Source organism: Micromys minutus (assembly GCF_963924665.1).
Source record: "Micromys minutus genome assembly, chromosome: 1".
NCBI classification, from domain to species: domain Eukaryota; kingdom Metazoa; phylum Chordata; class Mammalia; order Rodentia; family Muridae; genus Micromys; species Micromys minutus.
This window is the reverse complement of record NC_137969.1, coordinates 52,516,320-52,535,907: the sequence shown is the minus strand read 5'-3', so window position 1 is coordinate 52,535,907 and position 19,588 is coordinate 52,516,320. Positions and strand designations below refer to the sequence as shown.

General features: G+C 41.4%; 1 protein-coding gene across 1 annotated transcript in view; it reads right to left on the bottom strand.

Annotated features, from left to right (window-relative positions):
* The window catches only part of PSME4 (proteasome activator subunit 4), a 118,833-nt gene extending 100,724 nt beyond the window's left edge, over window positions 1–18,109 (bottom strand). Inside the window, exon 1 of the mRNA XM_080929766.1 lies at window positions 17,845–18,109. Coding sequence (XP_080785892.1) covers window positions 17,845–18,086 — 242 coding nt within the window. The 5' untranslated portion in view covers window positions 18,087–18,109. The remainder of the gene's footprint in view (window positions 1–17,844) is intronic.
* Window positions 18,110–19,588: the final 1,479 nt, after the last annotated feature.

Genomic DNA, 19,588 nt, shown 5'->3' with positions numbered 1-19,588 from the left:
TTTTGAAATTTTGGTTTCTTTAAAAACACAACAATATTATAAGAATATGTTTTCATTTTGGGGGCTGCTATAGACTGACCACAGCAGCTGACTAGAGGACATGGTTTTGCCAGCTGCAAACAGTGTCTGTGATTATGTGACATTTGGAATTCCGGGAACTTTTCAGAGGCTGTATAAATGCTAGGGCCCAGAGAGGTGGGAAAGAGTGGTTGTCATTTGTTAGTAGTCAGGCACAAAGAAGAAGCAAGGAAGAAAAAAAAAAAAAAAAAAAAAAACAGATTCAAGGACGTCTTTCTCTCTCTGCCTTCTATCCTTTCTCTCTTATCTAGTGACAGGTGTAGAACATGAAGGATAAAGGGTGGGAAAAAAAGAAGAACCCACAAAATAGCTAAATCAGGCTATAACATGTGGTCTAACCAAGCAGGTGGTGAAGTCACATGATATTCATTCTCTCCAACCTTAGTAAAGATGGCTGCCTCCATCCTGATGGGGGAGGGGGCAACAGTAAGATGGCAGCAAACCATAGGCTGCTTATATCAAAAGATGGAGTCACTGCAAATGATTCCTTCAAGATTATCTATGCATAGGCATGCATATCATCCCACGTTATCCCATGTTGTGATTTTTAAATTAACTTTTTTTAACAGACTTTTTAAAAAGCTGTTCTGCTTTGCTCCCCTTTCCCTGTTACAGAGTAAGGTAGCCTGACTGACACCAGAGATAGAGAAAAATTTTAATAAAATATGCTTGTGTCTAGAGAAGTGAGAACCATAATCCAACTCTAGAGCCAGAACCATGCAAGTTGGTGACGTCTAACTTCTTGCCCTGGACCACTCTCATGGTCATTTTCTGAGAACCCCAGAATAGACAGAGTTCATCATCCTGGCTAGTATTTAATTAAAACTTGCTTCAAATTTAGATCAAAATTGGAGTAGTGGTCTGATTCTCACCTGGTAAGATTAACACAACCTACCTCTGCCCCAGGGCCCAGATTAAAAGTGTATATTTAAGGAGTAAGAAGTAACTAACTCAAAATTTATTTACAACAAATTACTAGATATGTAAACCACGATGAGGATCATTGGTAGACTTAATACATTTTAAAAAAGAGAGAAGGCAAAACACTGGTAAGCCACCTTTAATCTCAGTACTTAGAAGCCAGAGGCAGGCAGATCTCCAAGTTCAAGACCAGCATGGTCTACAGAATGAGTTTCAGGACAGCCAAAGAGGCACTGAGAAGTCCTTGTCTTGGAGGGGGAAGGGATTATTACTCCCATTGTCTAAAATAAAATTAAACTTAAGCCTAATTATCATACATTTCCTTTTGGCCAAGCTGTTTTACATAGTGAGTTCCAGAATAGCCAAGAAAATGTACGTAGTAAGACCCTATCTCAAAAAATGAAATAAAATAAAAAATAAAAATAAAAAGAATGAGCATATCCCTTTTATTTTGTTTAAGCTATCTTAAATGTATTCTTTATATTTCTAGGTACAATGCCATTGTTTTCCCCACCTTTGTTCAGTCAGAATGTATGGTTGGAACTGAGATTTCTTTCTTTTCTTTCTTTCTTTTTTTTTGACATTGCCTGTAATTACTGTAAATGTTTCTTAATCATATAGTTTGGTCAGGCAAGTGGATACATGACAATAAAGACTTTGAGATCAGGCATGATGACACACATAAGGAGAAGCCCAAGTTCTAGGTTTGTTGGACTTTATTTCAACAAGAAAATGTGAAAGACCTGAAAAGCCAACAATGTGCTAAACAAGTCTCCAGATTCCTGAAGACTCTTCCTCTTAGGAGTGAAACCTATAGTCATCCTCACACTACTAAAAACGAAAGCACATTATCCTTAAAAAAAAAAAAAAAAAAAAAAAGCCCACTACTTTTACAGCAGCACACACAGAATAAAGACATGAAATTTAAGTTTTAATACTACATGAAAAAAAAACAACCTATATTTGGAGAAAATTCTGAGAACTTGTCAGAAAACTCCAAGAAAACAAAATGAGAGACTTGAAACTTCAGTCTCTCCATAATATAAGTAGTTCTTGGGATGTGCTTCTAAGCCCCTCCCAAGTAGAGTGGATTTACTTCATCATTATTATTTAAATGATGTTTCAAAGTACAAGTTGTCCTTGACTTTATGTAGCCTAAACATGTGACCTTTGCTCATATGACCTTGTTCAACCTTCAAAATAGCCTCAGAATATAAACTGTCTGATGCTCTGAATAGCTGACTACTGCATCAGACTTTAGTGTGCCTCATTTTCAGGCTCTATTCTCCCAGGACCATGCCATCATTAGAGTGGTAGGTAAAACTGAAGAATATAAAAGGCACTGACCATCAAAAAGAAAAAAAAAAAAAAAAAACTGAATTGGTTTTTAGATAAGGTAAATGTAAGTTAGTAAAGTGCTTGTTTAGGAAAAGGAGAGAATTCAATCCCAGAATTCGTTTGGATTCTAAACTTGGTATATAATGACCAATATATAAAATAGGTACAATAATGACCCCTGTAATCCCAGCACTGGAGGCAGACAGCTGGCAGTCAGCCTGGCTCTCTGTTCCAGACTAAAAGGCCCTATCTAAAGGAAACAAACAAAAAAGTACATGGTGCTTAAGAAATCCTACCATTAATATTATAGTATCACTAAAAATAAAAAGTCAAACTTAATACTTGGAATACATATTTGACAAAGAAAAAATATTCAATTCTCATTCTCCCTCTCTCCTTCCCTCCCCCACCCCCAAACACTGCAAATTGTTAAGATAAAGACACTCTTTAAAAGTTCAAAGGGCAGGTACCTGTTGGGAACTGATTCTAAAATCTGCATGTCCAACCGCTGAAGGTCCCTTTCCCCAATTGGTTTTTGATCAAGGTACCAGTGGCCAATGGGCCAATGGGCCAATGGGCAAAGGGAGACTTGGTGGGGGATTTGCTCGGGCCAAGACTCAAAAGAGAGGAGGAAAGGAGAGAAAGAATCCCCATGATTCTTAGGGAGACAGATCAGATTTAGAGCTGCAGGAGGACAATCATCTGAAATGTAGGTGGGAAGAATGGTGGCTCCCAAAAAGGCTACACAGAAGCATCTTGAGCAATAAAATTTAGGGGGCCACCCAGAAGGAACAGGGCAGCAAAGATAGATCATGGATTTGTAGAATGTTGAGTCAGGAGTACCGGAGGGAAATCTATATAGTCAGGCAGAGGATTAGAACTGCCCAGTCTTTGTTTGAGCTAGCTAAGGCATTTCAAAAATTAGCTAAAGTGTGTGTGTCTTTCATTCATGGATCTAAAGAGTTCCTGGGCAGGTGGCTGGAAGGTGCGACCAGTTAGTAGTACAAAGCAGTGTAGCTAAACTCACCACTACGGGCACCTTTCAAAAGAGACCATTCAGATGACTACCAAGTAGATGCTGACAGGAGCCTGATATAGCTGTCTCCTGAAAGGCTCTGCCAGAATATAATAAATACAAATGCAGATGCTTACAACCTACCATAGAATTAAGAACAGGGCCCTTAATGGAGGAGTTAGAGGAAGAATTGAAGGAGTGGAAGGGGTTTGCAACCCCATAAGAACAACAATACCCACCAACCAGAGTTCCCAGTGATTAAACCACTATCCAAAGAGTACACATGGATGGACCCATGGCTCCAGCTGCATATGTAGCAGAGGCTGGCCTTGTTGGACATCAATGGGAGAAGTCCTTAGTCTTGCCAAGGCTTGATGCTGCAGTGTAGGGGAGTGTCAGGGTAGGGAAGCAGGAGTGTATGGGTTAGTGAGTGAACACCCTCATAGAAGCAGGGGGAGGGGTGATAGGATAGAGGATATGGAGGAGAATGTGGGAAAGGGAAATGTAAGTAAAATATATCCAACTTAAGAAAAAGAAGGAAAACATAAAGAACATAAAATTTGGGTAACAACCTAGATCAGACTTTTCACATGATGCTGATGAAGATGCAGTGTCTCCTAAAGGCCTGCATGTTTCAAAGGTTCAAGTCTCCAGCTTGGCACTACTGGGATATAGTGAAGACTTTCAAGCTGAAGGATGTGCTAAGTCAAGTTTTAGCCATTAAGCAACATCATAGGAGGCGATATATTCCTTCCCTACCCAGTAAACTGTCAGCTGCATTTGCTGGTAGATAGTTTGCTAGGCCTCAGGTTTCCCCGTTCTACCTATTACCAGCAATGGCCTAGAAGCAATGGGTCTACCTAGCCAGGGACTGGAACCCAGAAAACTATGAACTCAAATAAATGTTCCTTATATGTTGATTCAGCTCATTTACCTGTTCGAGTAACAGAAAACACTATTACACAAACACACTAGGAAAACTTGCTTATCCCTATCCAGCAAATTAAGCACAGACCCAGAAATTCCACAAGTGTGCATACAATGAATACATGTACCAACAAACACAAGTACCAAAATGTACATGCATCGCACATTATGTTAAGCAAAAGTAGTTAAAGCACACTAGGTGTGGGAACACACTGTGTAGCTCTAGCACTTAAGAAGTAGAGTAAAAATGATCAGGAATTTAAAGTCATCCTCAGGTACACAGCAAGTTGGAGGCCAGCCTGTGAGATGTTAAGTTCAAACCCAGACAAGCAGCTGAGAAGTCCACTTATCATAATCAAAATGGATCTGGCTTCCAGGTTCTTTCAACATCCCTTAGCCCCCTACCTGTTACAGAGTGGCTGGCACACCCCAGCCTCTACTCTGAACTCCAACACAGGGAGAGTTCTGGCCTGCCATTCTCCCATAGGCTCTTCCCAATATAATCCACACATTTTGGTTACCTGCTCCTTTTTGTACCTGTAACCTCCAAACTACAATATTTGGTTCAGGTTCAGGGTCATGACTACCCTGGACTCTCCCAGATGTCCCTGCCTCTGGCTATGTCTTTCTTATATCTATTCTCCTCGACCATACCTAGAAACAGTCATGTCCTTTTCTTTCTTCTTTTCATTTATGAGCTGTAGAAAACCTTGTCCAAAATACAAAGAATCACCAAACAGCCAAGAATGCCTATTATGATTTCATTTTAAAGAATAAATGACTTTAATCTATGGTGTTCAAAGTGCTATAGTAGGGCTCAGTTGGTGGAGGGCTTGCATAGCATACTTGAGGCTTGGGTTACACCCCAGCATAAGATAAAGCTGGATGTGACAGCACTTACCAAAAATCCAGCACATGGAGGTGGAGGCTAGAAGAATAAAAATTCAATGCCATTCTGGTCTAAATAGGGATTTTGAGGCCAAACTGGTCCACATGAAACCATCCCAAATCTCAAAAGCTAAAATAAACTGAGCAACAAAACGAGACACGGATGAAATGAGAAAAGAAACTCCGTAGTACAGGTTAATCTTTAGGGAAGAAAAGTAGTGAAAGGATCATGAAACTGTTCACAATGTTTATTTTTAAGCAGCATTTTACATTCAAGTTTATCAAAAATATTGGGAGTACTAAATCTTAATAAAGCCTGTTGGGGCTGGAGAAGTGACTCAGCAGTCAAAGTAATTTGGCAGAGCACTGCACGCATGTCAGCAGCTCACAACCACCTCTTACTCTGGCTCCAAGGGAGTCCTGTGCCCTCTTTGTAAGCAGTACCTGTGTGCATGTGCACATAGGTAGGCATGCATAAATGACATGAACACACTTAATTAAAAATAAATCTTTAAAAAACAAACAGGAGGGCTGGAAAGATGGCTCAGCGGTTAAGAGCACTGACTGTTCTTCCAAAGGTCCTGATTCAATTTCAAGTACCCACATGGTTGCTCACAACCATATGTAATGAGATCTTATGCCCTCTTCTGGTATTTCTGACAACAGCTACAGTGTACTCATAAGTATAAAATAAATAAATCTTAAAAAAAAAAAAAAACAAGAAATTGGATTCTAAAAATGGAAGTAAAGACTAACAACCATCATTTTCTTAAAAAAATAATCAATTTGATTTCTGTATATTTAAGCTCAAAAATTTGACTTGAAATTTTCCTTAAGGATCATCCATCCTCCTTCACATTGAGTTTTCAGTAGGACTAAAAATAATTATCAGATATCTCAAAATACTTGAAAATCTTAGTCACGATTAAACTTTTGAACAGAACATACAAATGACAAGGCGTCATGTTCCATCCTCCCACAGTAAAAAAGGCAAGACAATTGCTCCTCACAGCCTCACAGTATGCTAAATACTTTTAGATTTTTAATCTCAGAAAAAAACTAGTACACCAAGAACAGTAATTAGTTAATAAAACAACGACGTCATCAAAGGTCACTTACATTACATGGAAATTTAAAGTTAAAAAAAAAGTATACAACACGTGTAAAATAAAACCACGAATCAGAGAAGCTATAGCCCAGAGAGGCTTCCAATTCATTAAGAAGCCAAGGATAAGGTTGCACTTCTGATCCTCCTACATCCAATGCCAGAATTACAGATAAGTTCACCATGACCATATGGGGGTTAGGGACTGAGTCAAGGTTTCCAATGTATCAGGCAAGCAATTCTCCAAATAAACTATATTCCCAAACCCAACTACTAGGGCTATAACGTTTTAATTATTATCACCTATAAAGAAATGTTGGACACATTCTGACTCCAAGGACTCCTCTAAATCATATTATTCCCTGATTTGCTCCTGAAAATGTCCAGGCTTACAGTTTATACAATCATTAAACCATGAATTAATTTGAAGGGGGAAGGACAATGTTATTTCAAAACATAAAACTATTTATAACCAGGCTATCGAGATGGGTCATCAGGTAAGGTCACTTGCTACTAAGCCTGGAGATCTGAAGTCCTCTAAGACCCAAATGGAAGAAGGGAAAATTCTTTCTAACTTGTCCTTTTGATCTTTCACCTTCTCCCAACTTGCTCTTTGAGACACACACACTGAACTTTTTGATTTTTATATGTGAAATCTTACCAGGTGATAGTTTACATCTGCAATTCCAGCAATTCAGAGCTTAGGGCAAAAGAACTGCCATGCAATTGAGTTCTACTTGACTGCATAGTGACTTCTGAGCCCAATCTGGGATAAAATTAAGACTGCCTCAAAAACAAGCAAATCTAGCAATAGCTCCTAAATAATACAGAGACCGGGCATGGTAGCATAAGCTTATAAACTCAGCGGTCCTAGCACTTGGAAATATGAGACAAGAGCATTTGAGATCAAAGCTAGCCTGGGCTACATAGTAAGACTGGAACCCCCCACCCAAAAAAAAAGTCCTCAAACTAACAATAAAATTTGGTCACATTAAACAAACTGGTTCCAAAATAAGACAGCTTCCAAAATAATACGCAGCAAAACTGGCCTTAATGCTACTATTCTTTTCTCGTTATTTCTCTCTTGAACTATGGATAAAGGAAGCATCTTCCTGAGTGCTGGGACTGTAGACGTGTACTGTGATGGCCTGTTTTACTTTGTTCTGGAGCAAGAACTAAAACTTTTGTGCGTTCTAAGCACTCTAAAAAAACTACAGGAAAAAACTTCTTGAAATGTTTTATTGGATGTTATTTATGTGCTAGGAATGCACCAGGCGATGGAAACTTAAGAATAAATAACAAACAGCCTTGAGGCATACTGCATCAAAAGTTAACCATTTCAGTTTGATGCTCCGGAGTATAAATTTTAAAATTTATATGGCCCATTTACCCATGCATCTCTATTTCCCCACATTAAAATCCCCCAAATTAAAAGACATTTTCTGGAATCCTCTTTACTTAATTAAATCCTACCTTAAGACTAGCCATGAGCCTTCTGAGATACACTTGCAGTCAGGAAGCCTTCTTTCTTTTCCATAGACATATAGTTAATAATAAAAGGATCTCTGTGGTCTTCAGGAAATTTGGCTGTCAGAGTTTCTGTAACTAGCCAGACATGGTGCTATGCACCTATAATCTTAGCCCTTAGGAGGCTGAGGCAGTTTCTGTAACTTCAGCCTGGATTATATCATGAGATCCTGCCCCCAAAATAAAATAAAGCAAGTTTGGGCCGAATTCAAATCTCTAGCATCCACATTAAAACAAAACAAAACACACACAACAAAACAAAACAAAAAATAGGGCATGACCAAATATTAAGTTGCCACTGAAGAGTGGGGACACAGTTAAAGGAGGACAACTAGAGGGTCTCTGTGGCTCACTGGCTGCCAGCCTAGCTCCAGGGTCAGTGAGAGACCTTTAAGAAAGCAGATGTGGAACAGTCGGAGGATGGACTGGGAGGGGAATAAAATCTGGAGTGTAAATAAACAAGCAAACAAAGAGAAAAGACGACAGTAATAAGTAATAAAACTCGTAGGCATCCTCCTCTGACCTCTGTGCACCTATACACGAATTCACACACACACACACACACACACACACACACACCTTTTTGTGTGCACTAGGCTTGGCAGACTCAGCTATTCCTTGTTACTAGGAAGAGGTAGACACAGAACTTTGGGAATCCACTCACTCATCAGACAGTCTAGGTGAGCTCAAGATGCACTTAGAAAATAAAGTGGACAAACAACAGAAGATACCAAAATCAACCTACGGCCTCCACACGCATAAACAGAGGTCAATATACCTTCATATACGTTCTCACATACACAGCAACAACACAAAATCCCCTACACCTAAAGTAATGTTTGCTTGTACCCTCACTCTCAACACATGCACTGAAATCCTAATCCTAAACACCAATGTACTCTGAGGTAAGACTTTGGGGAAGTTATTTTTCTTAACGATAAAGCCTTCATAATGAAATCAGTGTCCTTATTAGAATTCGAGCTGGTTTCTGTTCTTCCCAACTGGTGAAGACATAGGCAGCAGGTAGCTGGGTGATGAGGCAAGGACTCCATGACATCACCAAGACCTTGGACTTCAACCTCCAGAACAGGAAGAAAGAAATATTTGCTCTAAAGTCACCTCATTTATGGAATTTACAGCAGCATCCCAAACAACCAGAGTAAACCTCATTCTTTCAGGAGCAAAATGAAACAAAAAAATTCACCCATAGTCCTAAGGATGTTTAGGAGAATTAAGGGAAATAGAGACTAAAGAGCACTTTGCTGGCTGCTGGCACAGTAAGACCTTTATAGTGTGCAACACAACGTCTGTGCCACTCACTTAACCACTAATACCATATTCTAAGACTCTTGTGTTCTTGCAGCTCGATCAGTAATTGCTGACGATATGAGCTGAGAATAGAAAAAGTCATAGTGTCATGCCAGTAGCAAGAGGCTGTCAGCTGGGGACTGATGAGTGCCTGTCAGTTATCACTGTCTACAGGATTCCAAGACAGCACTCGCCCCACCACAGAAAAACACCACACCCATGCTGAAGGGAAAGATTTGAGGCTCCCTCACCACTAAGAGGATTCAGCAGACACTGTAGGCTGATATGCACAGCAGCATCCCGGAAGAAATCCTTCATGTTCCATGTACTGTAGCAGTCCTGGCCCCAGAGCCAAACCTTATAGCCAATGTTTGCTTGTTTGGTGAATTCCTAATTAACATAATTCCTCAATTCAATAGCCATGGCTGGCCTCCAAGTTCTCAAACTACCTAAACCACCATACCCAGAGAACTTCTTTCTACTTAATTTCTTTCTCTTTTTCTCTTCCTTCCTTTGGAAATATGGTTTCTCTGTGCAGATCTGACTGAACCCTGAACTCAAAGATTCTCCTCCCTTTGTTTCCCAAGTGCTGAGATTAAAGGTATGTGCCACCATGCCTAATTTCTTACTTTCTTTCCTTTCCTTTCCTTTTTTTTTTTTAACCGTCTTAATTGATTCTTTGGGTGTTTCAAATCATGCACCTCAGTCCCAATCATCCCTGTCCCCTTATAGCCACCCTTCCCCCAATAATCCTGTCTCCTTATGGCCACCCTTCCCCCCTGCAACCTCCCCATGAAAATAAAACATGCACACAACTACAACAAACACAAAGCACAGAAAACATCTCATCATGGACGCTGTAGTGTGTCAGTGTGTCCACATATCTTCACTAGCAAATGTTCATTGCTATGAGTCATTGGTCTAGTTAGAGACTGGCTTCTGTGACACCATCAATACTGGATCCTAATCAAGACTCCTCTCAGTTATCCTATTATTATCCTGCGCCATGAAGATTCTGCCCTTTCTACACCTCAACCATTCGAAGATGATAAAGATTTCTGGGTGGGCCAATTCAGAGTACTGGATGTGGGCCTGGGTGGTAGCTGAGCTACTCAAGACTGCTGGATCTCCCTTATCTGTACCACCAGGGCAAATACACTAGCACTGCTCTGGCTAGGCAACCCAGGCCAGGACATCAGCAGGAGGCAGGGACAGCTCTCCTGTTCTCATGCCCTTAGAGCCAGGTCACCTGCACCCACATTTCCAGAGCCAGCTCTACTGGGCTGCCTAGTCAAGAAATGGGGCCCACTCTCCCAAGTGATGCAGCCTAGGAGGGCTTCAGAGAGCTCTCCCATGCTCACACCCTCTACTATGCTGCTCAGATGAGGTATAGGGCCCACTCTCCTGTGTGTTACAGTCAATGAGGGGGCAGAACTACCTCTCTTAATCTCATGACCCTAAAGTCAGCTCTCCCAACTGCATGGGGAAATCATCCCGCAACCCCCCAAGACCACCTCACAGAAGAGTACTGTGCCTCGTTTCCTAAGTGGGTAGAGAAAGTCCCACATATAGGCCAGCACAGTATCACAATATTTTCATTTAAAATGAGTTTATAAACCCTAGAGTCTCTAAGATTCCTTTTAGCTCCAAAGTCCAATGCTGCTGTTCACTAAAAGTTGGGGGTAGGGAGGACATTCATTCAACAACAAAAGACACAAATTGGGAGAGGGAGAGAAGGGAGAAGGGGATTCAGAAGAGGACATGGAATCCCTTGGAACCAGAGTTACAGATGGTTGTGAGATGGTTGTGATCCATCTGATGGGGGTGCTGGGAACCACTCTCGACTACTGAACCACTTCCTCAGTCTCTTGTTTCACTGTCTGGATATTTTGTGTTTTCTTTTGTGTGTGTGTGTTTTTTGTTGTTGCTGGTTTTTGAGACAGGATCTTATAGAGCCTTGGCTGGCCTAAAACTCAGGTAGAACAGACTAGCTTCAAACTTAGAGAGATCTACTTGCCTCTGCCTTCAAGTGCTAGGCTTTAATGCCAACACACCTGTCTCTTATTTTTTTATTTGTATTTATTTCCTTACTTATTTATAGATGTTAGCCTAGGCTGTGCTCAAACAAACCTCCAACCAGAGCAGCCATGATAGGCAACAATACCAGGAGAAAAACCACAAGAACTTGGTTTAATTTCAGGTTTATCAAATAACTGATGGATCTGATCAAATTTAAGTCACATCTAAATAAAGGATTAACTCCTGTTTATAAATGACACCATGACCAAGCCAACTCTTACAAAGGACAACATTTATTTGGAGCTTACTGATTCTGAGGGTGGGTCCATTATCTTCATACCAGGAAGTATGGCAGTATGCAGGAAGGCATGGCATTTGAGGAGCTGAACTGAGAGTTCTACATCTTGTTCCAAAGACAAACAGGAGAAGACTTACTCTTCCACACAGGGCAGAGCTTCAAAGCCCACCCCCAAAGTGACATACTTCCTCCAACAAGGACATACCTCCTAATAATACCACTCCCTATGGGCCAAACATATTCAAACCACAACTCCCAAACTCACTGGGAGGTGATGAGCAATGAACACTAAACTGAGTCATATGAAACAGATTTCTGAAGCAGGGCCTTTATAGACCTGTAAACCTGAGAGCTGAGGAAGAATTCAAATTCAAGGCTAGGCAGAACTATAGAATAAGTACAAAGAAAGTCTAGCAGTTCTGTGAGATGTTGGCTCAAAATGCAAGTAAAAAGAAGTCTGGAGAGATGGCCCAGTGCACTAGCTGCTTTTGCAAAGGACCCAGGTTCAGTTCCCAGCACCCACATGGTGATTCACAGCTGCCAATAACTACAGTTCTAGGAGAGCTAACACTTTTTGTGGTTACCAGGAACTCATTCCTACAGGTAAACATTCATATACATAAAATGAATCTTTTTAGGAAGTTTAAGAAAGGCTGGGGAAGGACACTTGCCTAACATGCATGAGGTTCTAGGTTTAAACCCACAGAGGGAAAATAAAGCAGTAGGATAGCAAAGGAACACAGTGGGGTCCACCATAGGGAAACAGACCAAAAGGATCAAAAGTTAAGGACTGCCTCTACTATACAGGCCAGTGGGAGTTCCCAGAGATCAGGCTAAAGGAGAGATTTAGCCTGAGCACATAGCAAGTTCAAGGAGAGCCTGAGCTACATAGACCCTATCTTAAACAGGACCACCACCAAAAACCCATTAGCTGCCACCAAATGTACCATAATCCAGTAAACACCTATACAAAATTAAGTCATGAACACTCCATCTATAATCACTAATGAATGTGTCTTAATGATTATTTTCTCGTCTTTTCATCCTATTATTTGGAAATTAGATGTAATGAATATGTAAATAAAGGTTCCAACTAGCCCCCATTTCAAAAAAAAAAAAAAAAGAGTAGGCCAGGGAGATAGATAGCTCAGTAGATAAAGGAGCTGGGATACCAAGCCTGAAGCTCACAAACAGGAGCTGAAAATAGACCTCTGACCTCCAGCTTCTGGGGAGGGGGGGTTACCTTCATCTCAAAATACGCAAGGGGGTCGGGAATAGAGAAATGTAAAAAAATAAATATAAAAGATTACCTTTAAGTAAAAAGCCTTAAAATAGTTCTTTGGTTGAAGATATGGATTAATAACAGAGCCAAAGGCACACAAAACCCTCAGGAGACTGAGGCAGGAGGATGGCTAATAAAGGAATAAAACTTGAGATTCTGTATCAAAAAAAGTACCTACCCAGCTTCTTTCACATGGCAACTTTTCCTTGCTTACATAGACTGGGAACTTCATCTGCTACATGCTAACAACAAGCTGTCATTCTGTTTGCTGGCACCTCTGCAAGTATTCAACTTGCCTTCAGAACACAAACTATACAAAGCTCTTTCAGAGGTTTGGAGGTGCAACTCAGTAATACTTGCCTACCATGCTCAAGGTTAGGCCCCATTTACTCACTGCAAAAGTAAATCAATCCATTCACTCTTTAAGAATCTTCCAAGATAGGGCTAGAGAGGTAGCTCAGAAGTTAAGACCACTGGCTACTTTTTCAGCTCAATTCCCAGAACCACATTGCAGCTCACAAATGTTTGTAACTCCAGTTCAAGGACATTTGACATCCTCATACAGACAAATATGTAGGAAAAATCACCAATGCATATAAAATAAAAATAAATTATTTTTTTAAAAAAGATCTTCCAAAAAACATCAAGTCCATTCAAGTGGAGAAATAAGGAAAATATGTACTTATATTTATGTTTCTAAAATGTCTTGCTGTAGAAAACCTCTACACTTCATTCTTGACAAAACAAAAACCACTTAACACCTATTGAAAGCAGCCCAGATTGCTAACATATTCATTCCTTTGGATGGTCAACAAGGGGAGACCATGAAGCAGTTAGGACAAATCTTGTTTACAGTAAAAAGGGTTAACTCCTTCATGCCACCAACATACTCTGCTGACTAATGCTCCTCAATACCTCTGGGGTTATGAGACAATAACCCTTTTGGTGACTAGACTGTTCATTCCTTCAAATTCTTTGGCTAAAGATATACTTTCTTTTGAACACAGTATTAAACGGATCTAAACTATCATTCACTTTTTAAATTTTGAACACAACACTAAGAATCTCTTAGCTTTACTAATGCTTTAGGTTACGAAGAGCAAACACTTATTCTAGTATTGAGTACCTCTCCTGAATGTTGGGAGTAGAGGGCTGCAGGGGTAAAAATAAACCTCAAAGTAGAAGAGGAAAAGATATGCACAGAAAAGCGTAAGAAGGGGACATAAAGAAAAGGGCTGGATATAGACCAAACATGGAAATAGCCAAGCCAAGTCTCCAAAAGGGAATTCACTTGCTATGTGCTTCTTTAACATTCCAGTGAGTGCTAAACCATAAAGGGGCTTTGGTTGCTACTGCTGTTTGTGCAAAATAAGGCATTAACTGGCTTTCTATAAGTTTCAGTGAAGAAAACATAGTAAATTTTTTTTTATTAAAAAGAGAAGGAAAGTCACTACAAATGAATCTCACTTAACAGAAAGTTGACAATTAGGAAAATGGTTTCTTAAGTTGAGTTCATTGCAAAGTACCTATCAATAGTTATTCATCATTTGTTTATTTATTCACAATTGGGTAGTGTGCCTCAGACTGTGGAAGAAAGACTACTACTCAGCATGTACCTCAGGGTGGAGGTACTTACTTAGTGTGTGTGAGCCCCAGAGTCTCAGAACTAGCACTATGGGGGGGGCACCCAGAAGTGGGTGTACATTTCAGATACAATGATATTCTACAATCCTGCAGCAAAACAGTTATGTCTGTCACAAGTGACATCTAGGCTTCAGGCCATCCAATGGCACTGTTTATGTCTATGGTTGACTGACTGCCGTTCTTGATGCCTCAATACAGGTGTTAAATACATACATACATATATATATATATGGCTACATTTAGAAATAATAGTTTGTCATCAAGTATTTTGATAGGTACTCCTTTACTAGTGTGTCCTGAACAACAACAATAAAAGGGACATTAAGAGAAACAGCGCTCTTGGCCTCTCTTGCCCTTGTGCTCTTGCAGCCTTGCTCTCCCACCTCTACCCCTCCTCTTCCCTTTCCCTTCCCCCCTCTCTCCCACGTGCTCATGGCCGGCCTCTCTCTCTCTCTCTCTCTCTCTCTCTCTCTCTCTCTCTCTCTCTCTCTCTCTCTCTCTCTCACTCTCTCTCTCTGCCTCCCTCTTAACTCTCCCATGACCTGAATAAACTCTATTCTATACTAAAAGAGAGAGAGAGAGAGAGAGAGAGAGAGAGAGAGAGAGAGAGAGAGAGAGAGAAACAGCATGTTGAAACATGCAGAAGTCTTTCACTGATGTCTCACAAACCAAAGATACTTCCTAAGCCTTTAAAAGAACAAAAAAAGAAAAGTATTGGGAAAAGATCAGATGCTACTTCTACTATATTGTGCTGACCTATCTGTCTCAGTGTCTTCATTTTTAAAACAGAAATTATTCCATGCCATGCATATTACCCCTGAACTGAGTCTAATCTCTAAAAGCATTAATAAACCTTTTTCAGACTGGTGAGATATTTGCTACCCAGTCTGATAACCTGACATCAAGCACTAAAATCTATTGGTAAATCTTTACTTATCCTACTTATTCGAGCATGTAATGGCACAAATGCACATGTAGCAACACACACACTAGATCAGTCTTTAAAAGTGTTCTGTCCATGAGGTCTGACTACAGAAAACCTTAGACAAAGTAATGCAGTCAGAGGAAGAACTCAGAAGTAAAATCAATCAATTTTACAACTCAGTACGGGTTGATAACTGCTGATAAGTGATGTTCATTATGTTACTGTTCTCCTCTCTAAGTTTCATATCTTCCATAATGAAAATGCTCGGAGTCAGCAAGCTGGCTCCTCAGGCAAAAGCCATTTGGCAAGCAACCCTAAAGACCTGACTTTGATCCTTGGAAGCCACAGTGAAAGAGCAGAAGGAGAGAACTATTCCTTTGCGTTGTCCTCTGACTACCTCTACACATACACAATAATAATAAAGTGAAAAACAATTTACTGAAAATGTGCAAGGCAAAAAGGTTTGCATTTAAAAAAACTGAGAACCAAAAATGAGGTTCTGGCACAAAGAACCAGTAAACAAATAAAAGGAAAACTTGCTATTTTTGAATGATTAATTGCTGGCTGGCATCTGGGAAGTGAAGGGAGAGGTCAGGAGTTAATACCAGCAAGTCTGAAATAGGTCTGGGGCTACTAGAGCTCTTGTCTCAAAAATAAAAGTAAACAAGCCATGGTGTTTCATGCTGGTAATTCCATCATCTGGAGGGGCAAATGGGTGGGGTCATTCTACATATAGTTCCAGACCAGCATTGCCTATCTAAAACCTTATGGGGGGTGTCCATAACTCCTTTATATGAAGCCCACTTTTTAATATTTAACAAACGTTAAAATAATATAATATCAGAGCAAAAATAGAGTTTATTTACATAAAATGGAAGTCACCACCATTAAGCTATGTAAACAGCAATACTGCTCTACAAACCAAGCATGGTATCTCCACTATATTTCTTGGTAATACTTTTTACTTTAGCCAAAACAACAGAGCCTAGTGCTAACTTAACCAAACTCATTAACCAGAAACAGAAAAACAAACATTTAACTATGCTCATAAATCCAAGCTGGGTGTCTTTACACATTGACACACACATACTGTACACCAAAGAAATTCCCTGAAATAGTCCCTGAAAACAATATTCTTTGGCAAGTCTATCAAAGTGACTAACAAACTTTATTTTTACTGTGCCCAGTTACACAAACTCCTAAGGAGAACACACAAAGAAGCATCTCAATTTTAACCCTTTTAAACGTGGATTTTCTTTGATTGCATTGATCTCTACGTTTATGGATCCTTACTACCAAAATTTTCTTTATAATCCAGTCAAAAGAGCTGATAATCTTGACATTTTATGGTCACTCTAAGAAAGACAAATTAAGCGCTTTAGTTTTGTACCTCGTAACTAAAAGAGCTATTTTTCACCCTTTGTATTGGAAAGTACAAAAAACTTGTCAGAGGGTCCCCAACAATTAGCACATAAGAATTATCCCGTAGAGAGATACAGCTGACTATTGCATTATAAAACCCTGAGTCATCACCCAATTCACTCGGCAGATTCTGGTAAACACAATGACATGCCCTGTGCAATCAGGCATTGGTAACTATATGCAGAAACAGTCTAACCAAATTATATGTAACGTACCAAACAAAATTGCAAAAATCTTATATAAAAAGTTTTGCCAAAGTAAAGGTGCACATAGAGCAAATGACCGCTTCAAACGTTTTGCTCCAGCATTACTTTTTCCCAGTCCTAATTCCACTGACACGGTAATTTGCGGGTAGTGTGTACAGAAAGCAAAAGAATTCCTAAAGTTGATGTTAATGTCATTAATATTCATCTAACCAACTCAAAACCACACAGTCCGGCCAACAAAGCCCAGGGACAACCTAACAGCGCTCTTCACTATTTGCCTTAGAATCAGCGAAGTCTTGACCGAGGAAATGTCACAACAGGAACATACACTGGCCTAGAATTCTAAGACAACATTCTCAACATCAACGTCTACTCAATCCGAGAATGCGCTGACTGCCTATTTGAAATGAATCATTTCAATTAAATCCAGGTAGCCAGAACAGCACTCCAGTTCCCCAAAACTCATAGTAACATAGAAAAACACAAAACATACAACCTCTTACTGTCCCTACGTTCTCCTTCCTACAGAGAGAAGTGAAAAGGCGTGGATCCACGAGGAAGAAAAAAAAAAAAACAGAGGAAGCACAGAAGTGAGGACAGGACTTGCTTCCCCAAAGACCAGACCTCTCAATCCCGCAGTTCCAAGCGCAGAACCCAGGGAGAACCAATGAGAGCCTCTTGTCCCTATGCGTAGGGAAGCCTGTGGCTCCCACAGAGCCTGGCAGGTGAAGATAAAGGACCTGAACGCTGATCGTGAGAGACGACCTGCAGGGCCCAGAGGTCCCACAGAAAGCAAAGAGGAAACTGGGTGCCCCCGGGGGTGGGTGGCTCGGCCGCGCCCCTGGAACCCTGCACCAGGCCAGCACCGCCAGGACAGGACAAGTTGAGCAGCGGCAGCGCAGACAAAGAGCTCGGCCCACCGACAGCTTCAGCCCACTTACGTGGAGAGTTTCCGTGACCAGAAGAGGCCGCCGGGCCACAGCTCCTGGAGCTGCACAGCCCGGCCCAGGTTGCTCTTGATCTGCGCCAGCTGCAAGTCAGACTCGGCGTCCAGCCGCTCGGCGTAGGGCAGAAGCTTGTTGTACACGATCTCCTTCTGCGGGACGAAGGCCCGCGGGCCCAGTACCGGCCGCCCGCCAGGCTCGGGGGGCTCCCCGCCGCCAGTCCGCTCCGGAGCCTCCATTAGCCCGGGGCCGCCCCCGGCCCGCCCCCCGGCCCCCGGCCCGATGCGAGCTCAGCCTTGTCCGCGTCGCCTCGCCCTCGGCCCGACCGCTGGGCCCCCCACCCCCGCCCCGGCTGCCCGGCGCTGCTGGACCCCGCGCGGCACCCGGTTCGTTGGCGGTGGCAGCGGCTGCTCTGCCGGGACCGCTTCGACTCGTCTGGTGACGCTGCAGCCGCTGGGCCCGGAGGTTCCGGACGAGTTTCAAGTCACTTCCGGGGCGGGGCTGGGCGGGGCGGGGCCACGGAGGAGGCTAGAAGGTAGAATTGGTGTCTGTGGCTGAAGTTGCAACGCGAGGCTGCCCGCGAGAAACAAGAGACCGCACGCTGCTCTTGCAGGATCCTGGGGCACGGAATCCGACTTCCTCTCAACGCTCAGTAGCCTCTTTTCTGGGCCAGTTTATGGAAGAGAAGCTTGTATCCCAGTTGAGGGGCGGGATGTGGACAACAAGGCAGTGTGAGTAAGAGTTCTAGGCCAACCTCCACTTCACAGTGAGTTTCAGAAAGTCCGAGGCACTATTTTTAAAAAATCACGTATGGAAGAATCTGCATCACTATATTACCCTGTGACCCTCTGTCCCTTTTAGCTCCCACCTTTCAGAGATTTCCCCCTGGCCACCCTCACTCCAAAAATGTTACTCAACAAATATTATACTTTGTGTGTCATCCTCTAATTTTAGGTCCCCGTAGAAAGTTTAGGAGCGCCTAGTTCTGCCCTTAAGGTCTTAGAGGCCTGCTAAGCTACAAACTAATAAATTACAAGACAATGCATTGGTAAGTACTGGATAAGTACCGAGACATCTGGGTAAATGAAAGCTTATCACTTCCCTAGAAGTTATTTTTAAATTAATCTGTAAGGTTGAGTGCAATGTTATTTCGATAAAGGAAGAAGATATAGCTGCCAGCTGACAGATAAGACTGAGACTGGAAGCTGTTTTCTGGTAATTCAAGGTTCAGGCTAGTTTGAGATTGCTTGCCAAAAGGGAGTAAATATATTTATAGAGACTAAGAAGTAAATGCTGGTTGATGAGTTCCACTAGTAGTAGTACACTTTCCTAAACTGAGTTCCATTCCCAGAACTCCAAAAAATATTTCACAAAAAGAGTCAGCATCTCAAAAGAGAATGTCTAAAACATAAGCCTAAGAGCTGTATAGTGAAATTTATTTTTGTTTCTTTTATTGTTTTGAGACTGGGTTTTACTGTGTAGCCACTGCGATTCTGAAGCTGCTATGTGTTAAGGCCTGTGTCTAGCCACCCATTTTATGCTGTTACTAATATAAGGAAATTTTCTCATGCCTGAGTTGATTGCATATTCTTTACTTTGGTGTTCTTGGAAACCAGCCACAGTATAAGTAGGTTAGAACTGCTCTGTATAGTTGGCCATAGTAAGCTTGGACTGGAACCAATCACCAGACACCACTTCTTGCACCTGTGTATGACCTTTTATGGTTTCTGCTCTTATAAGC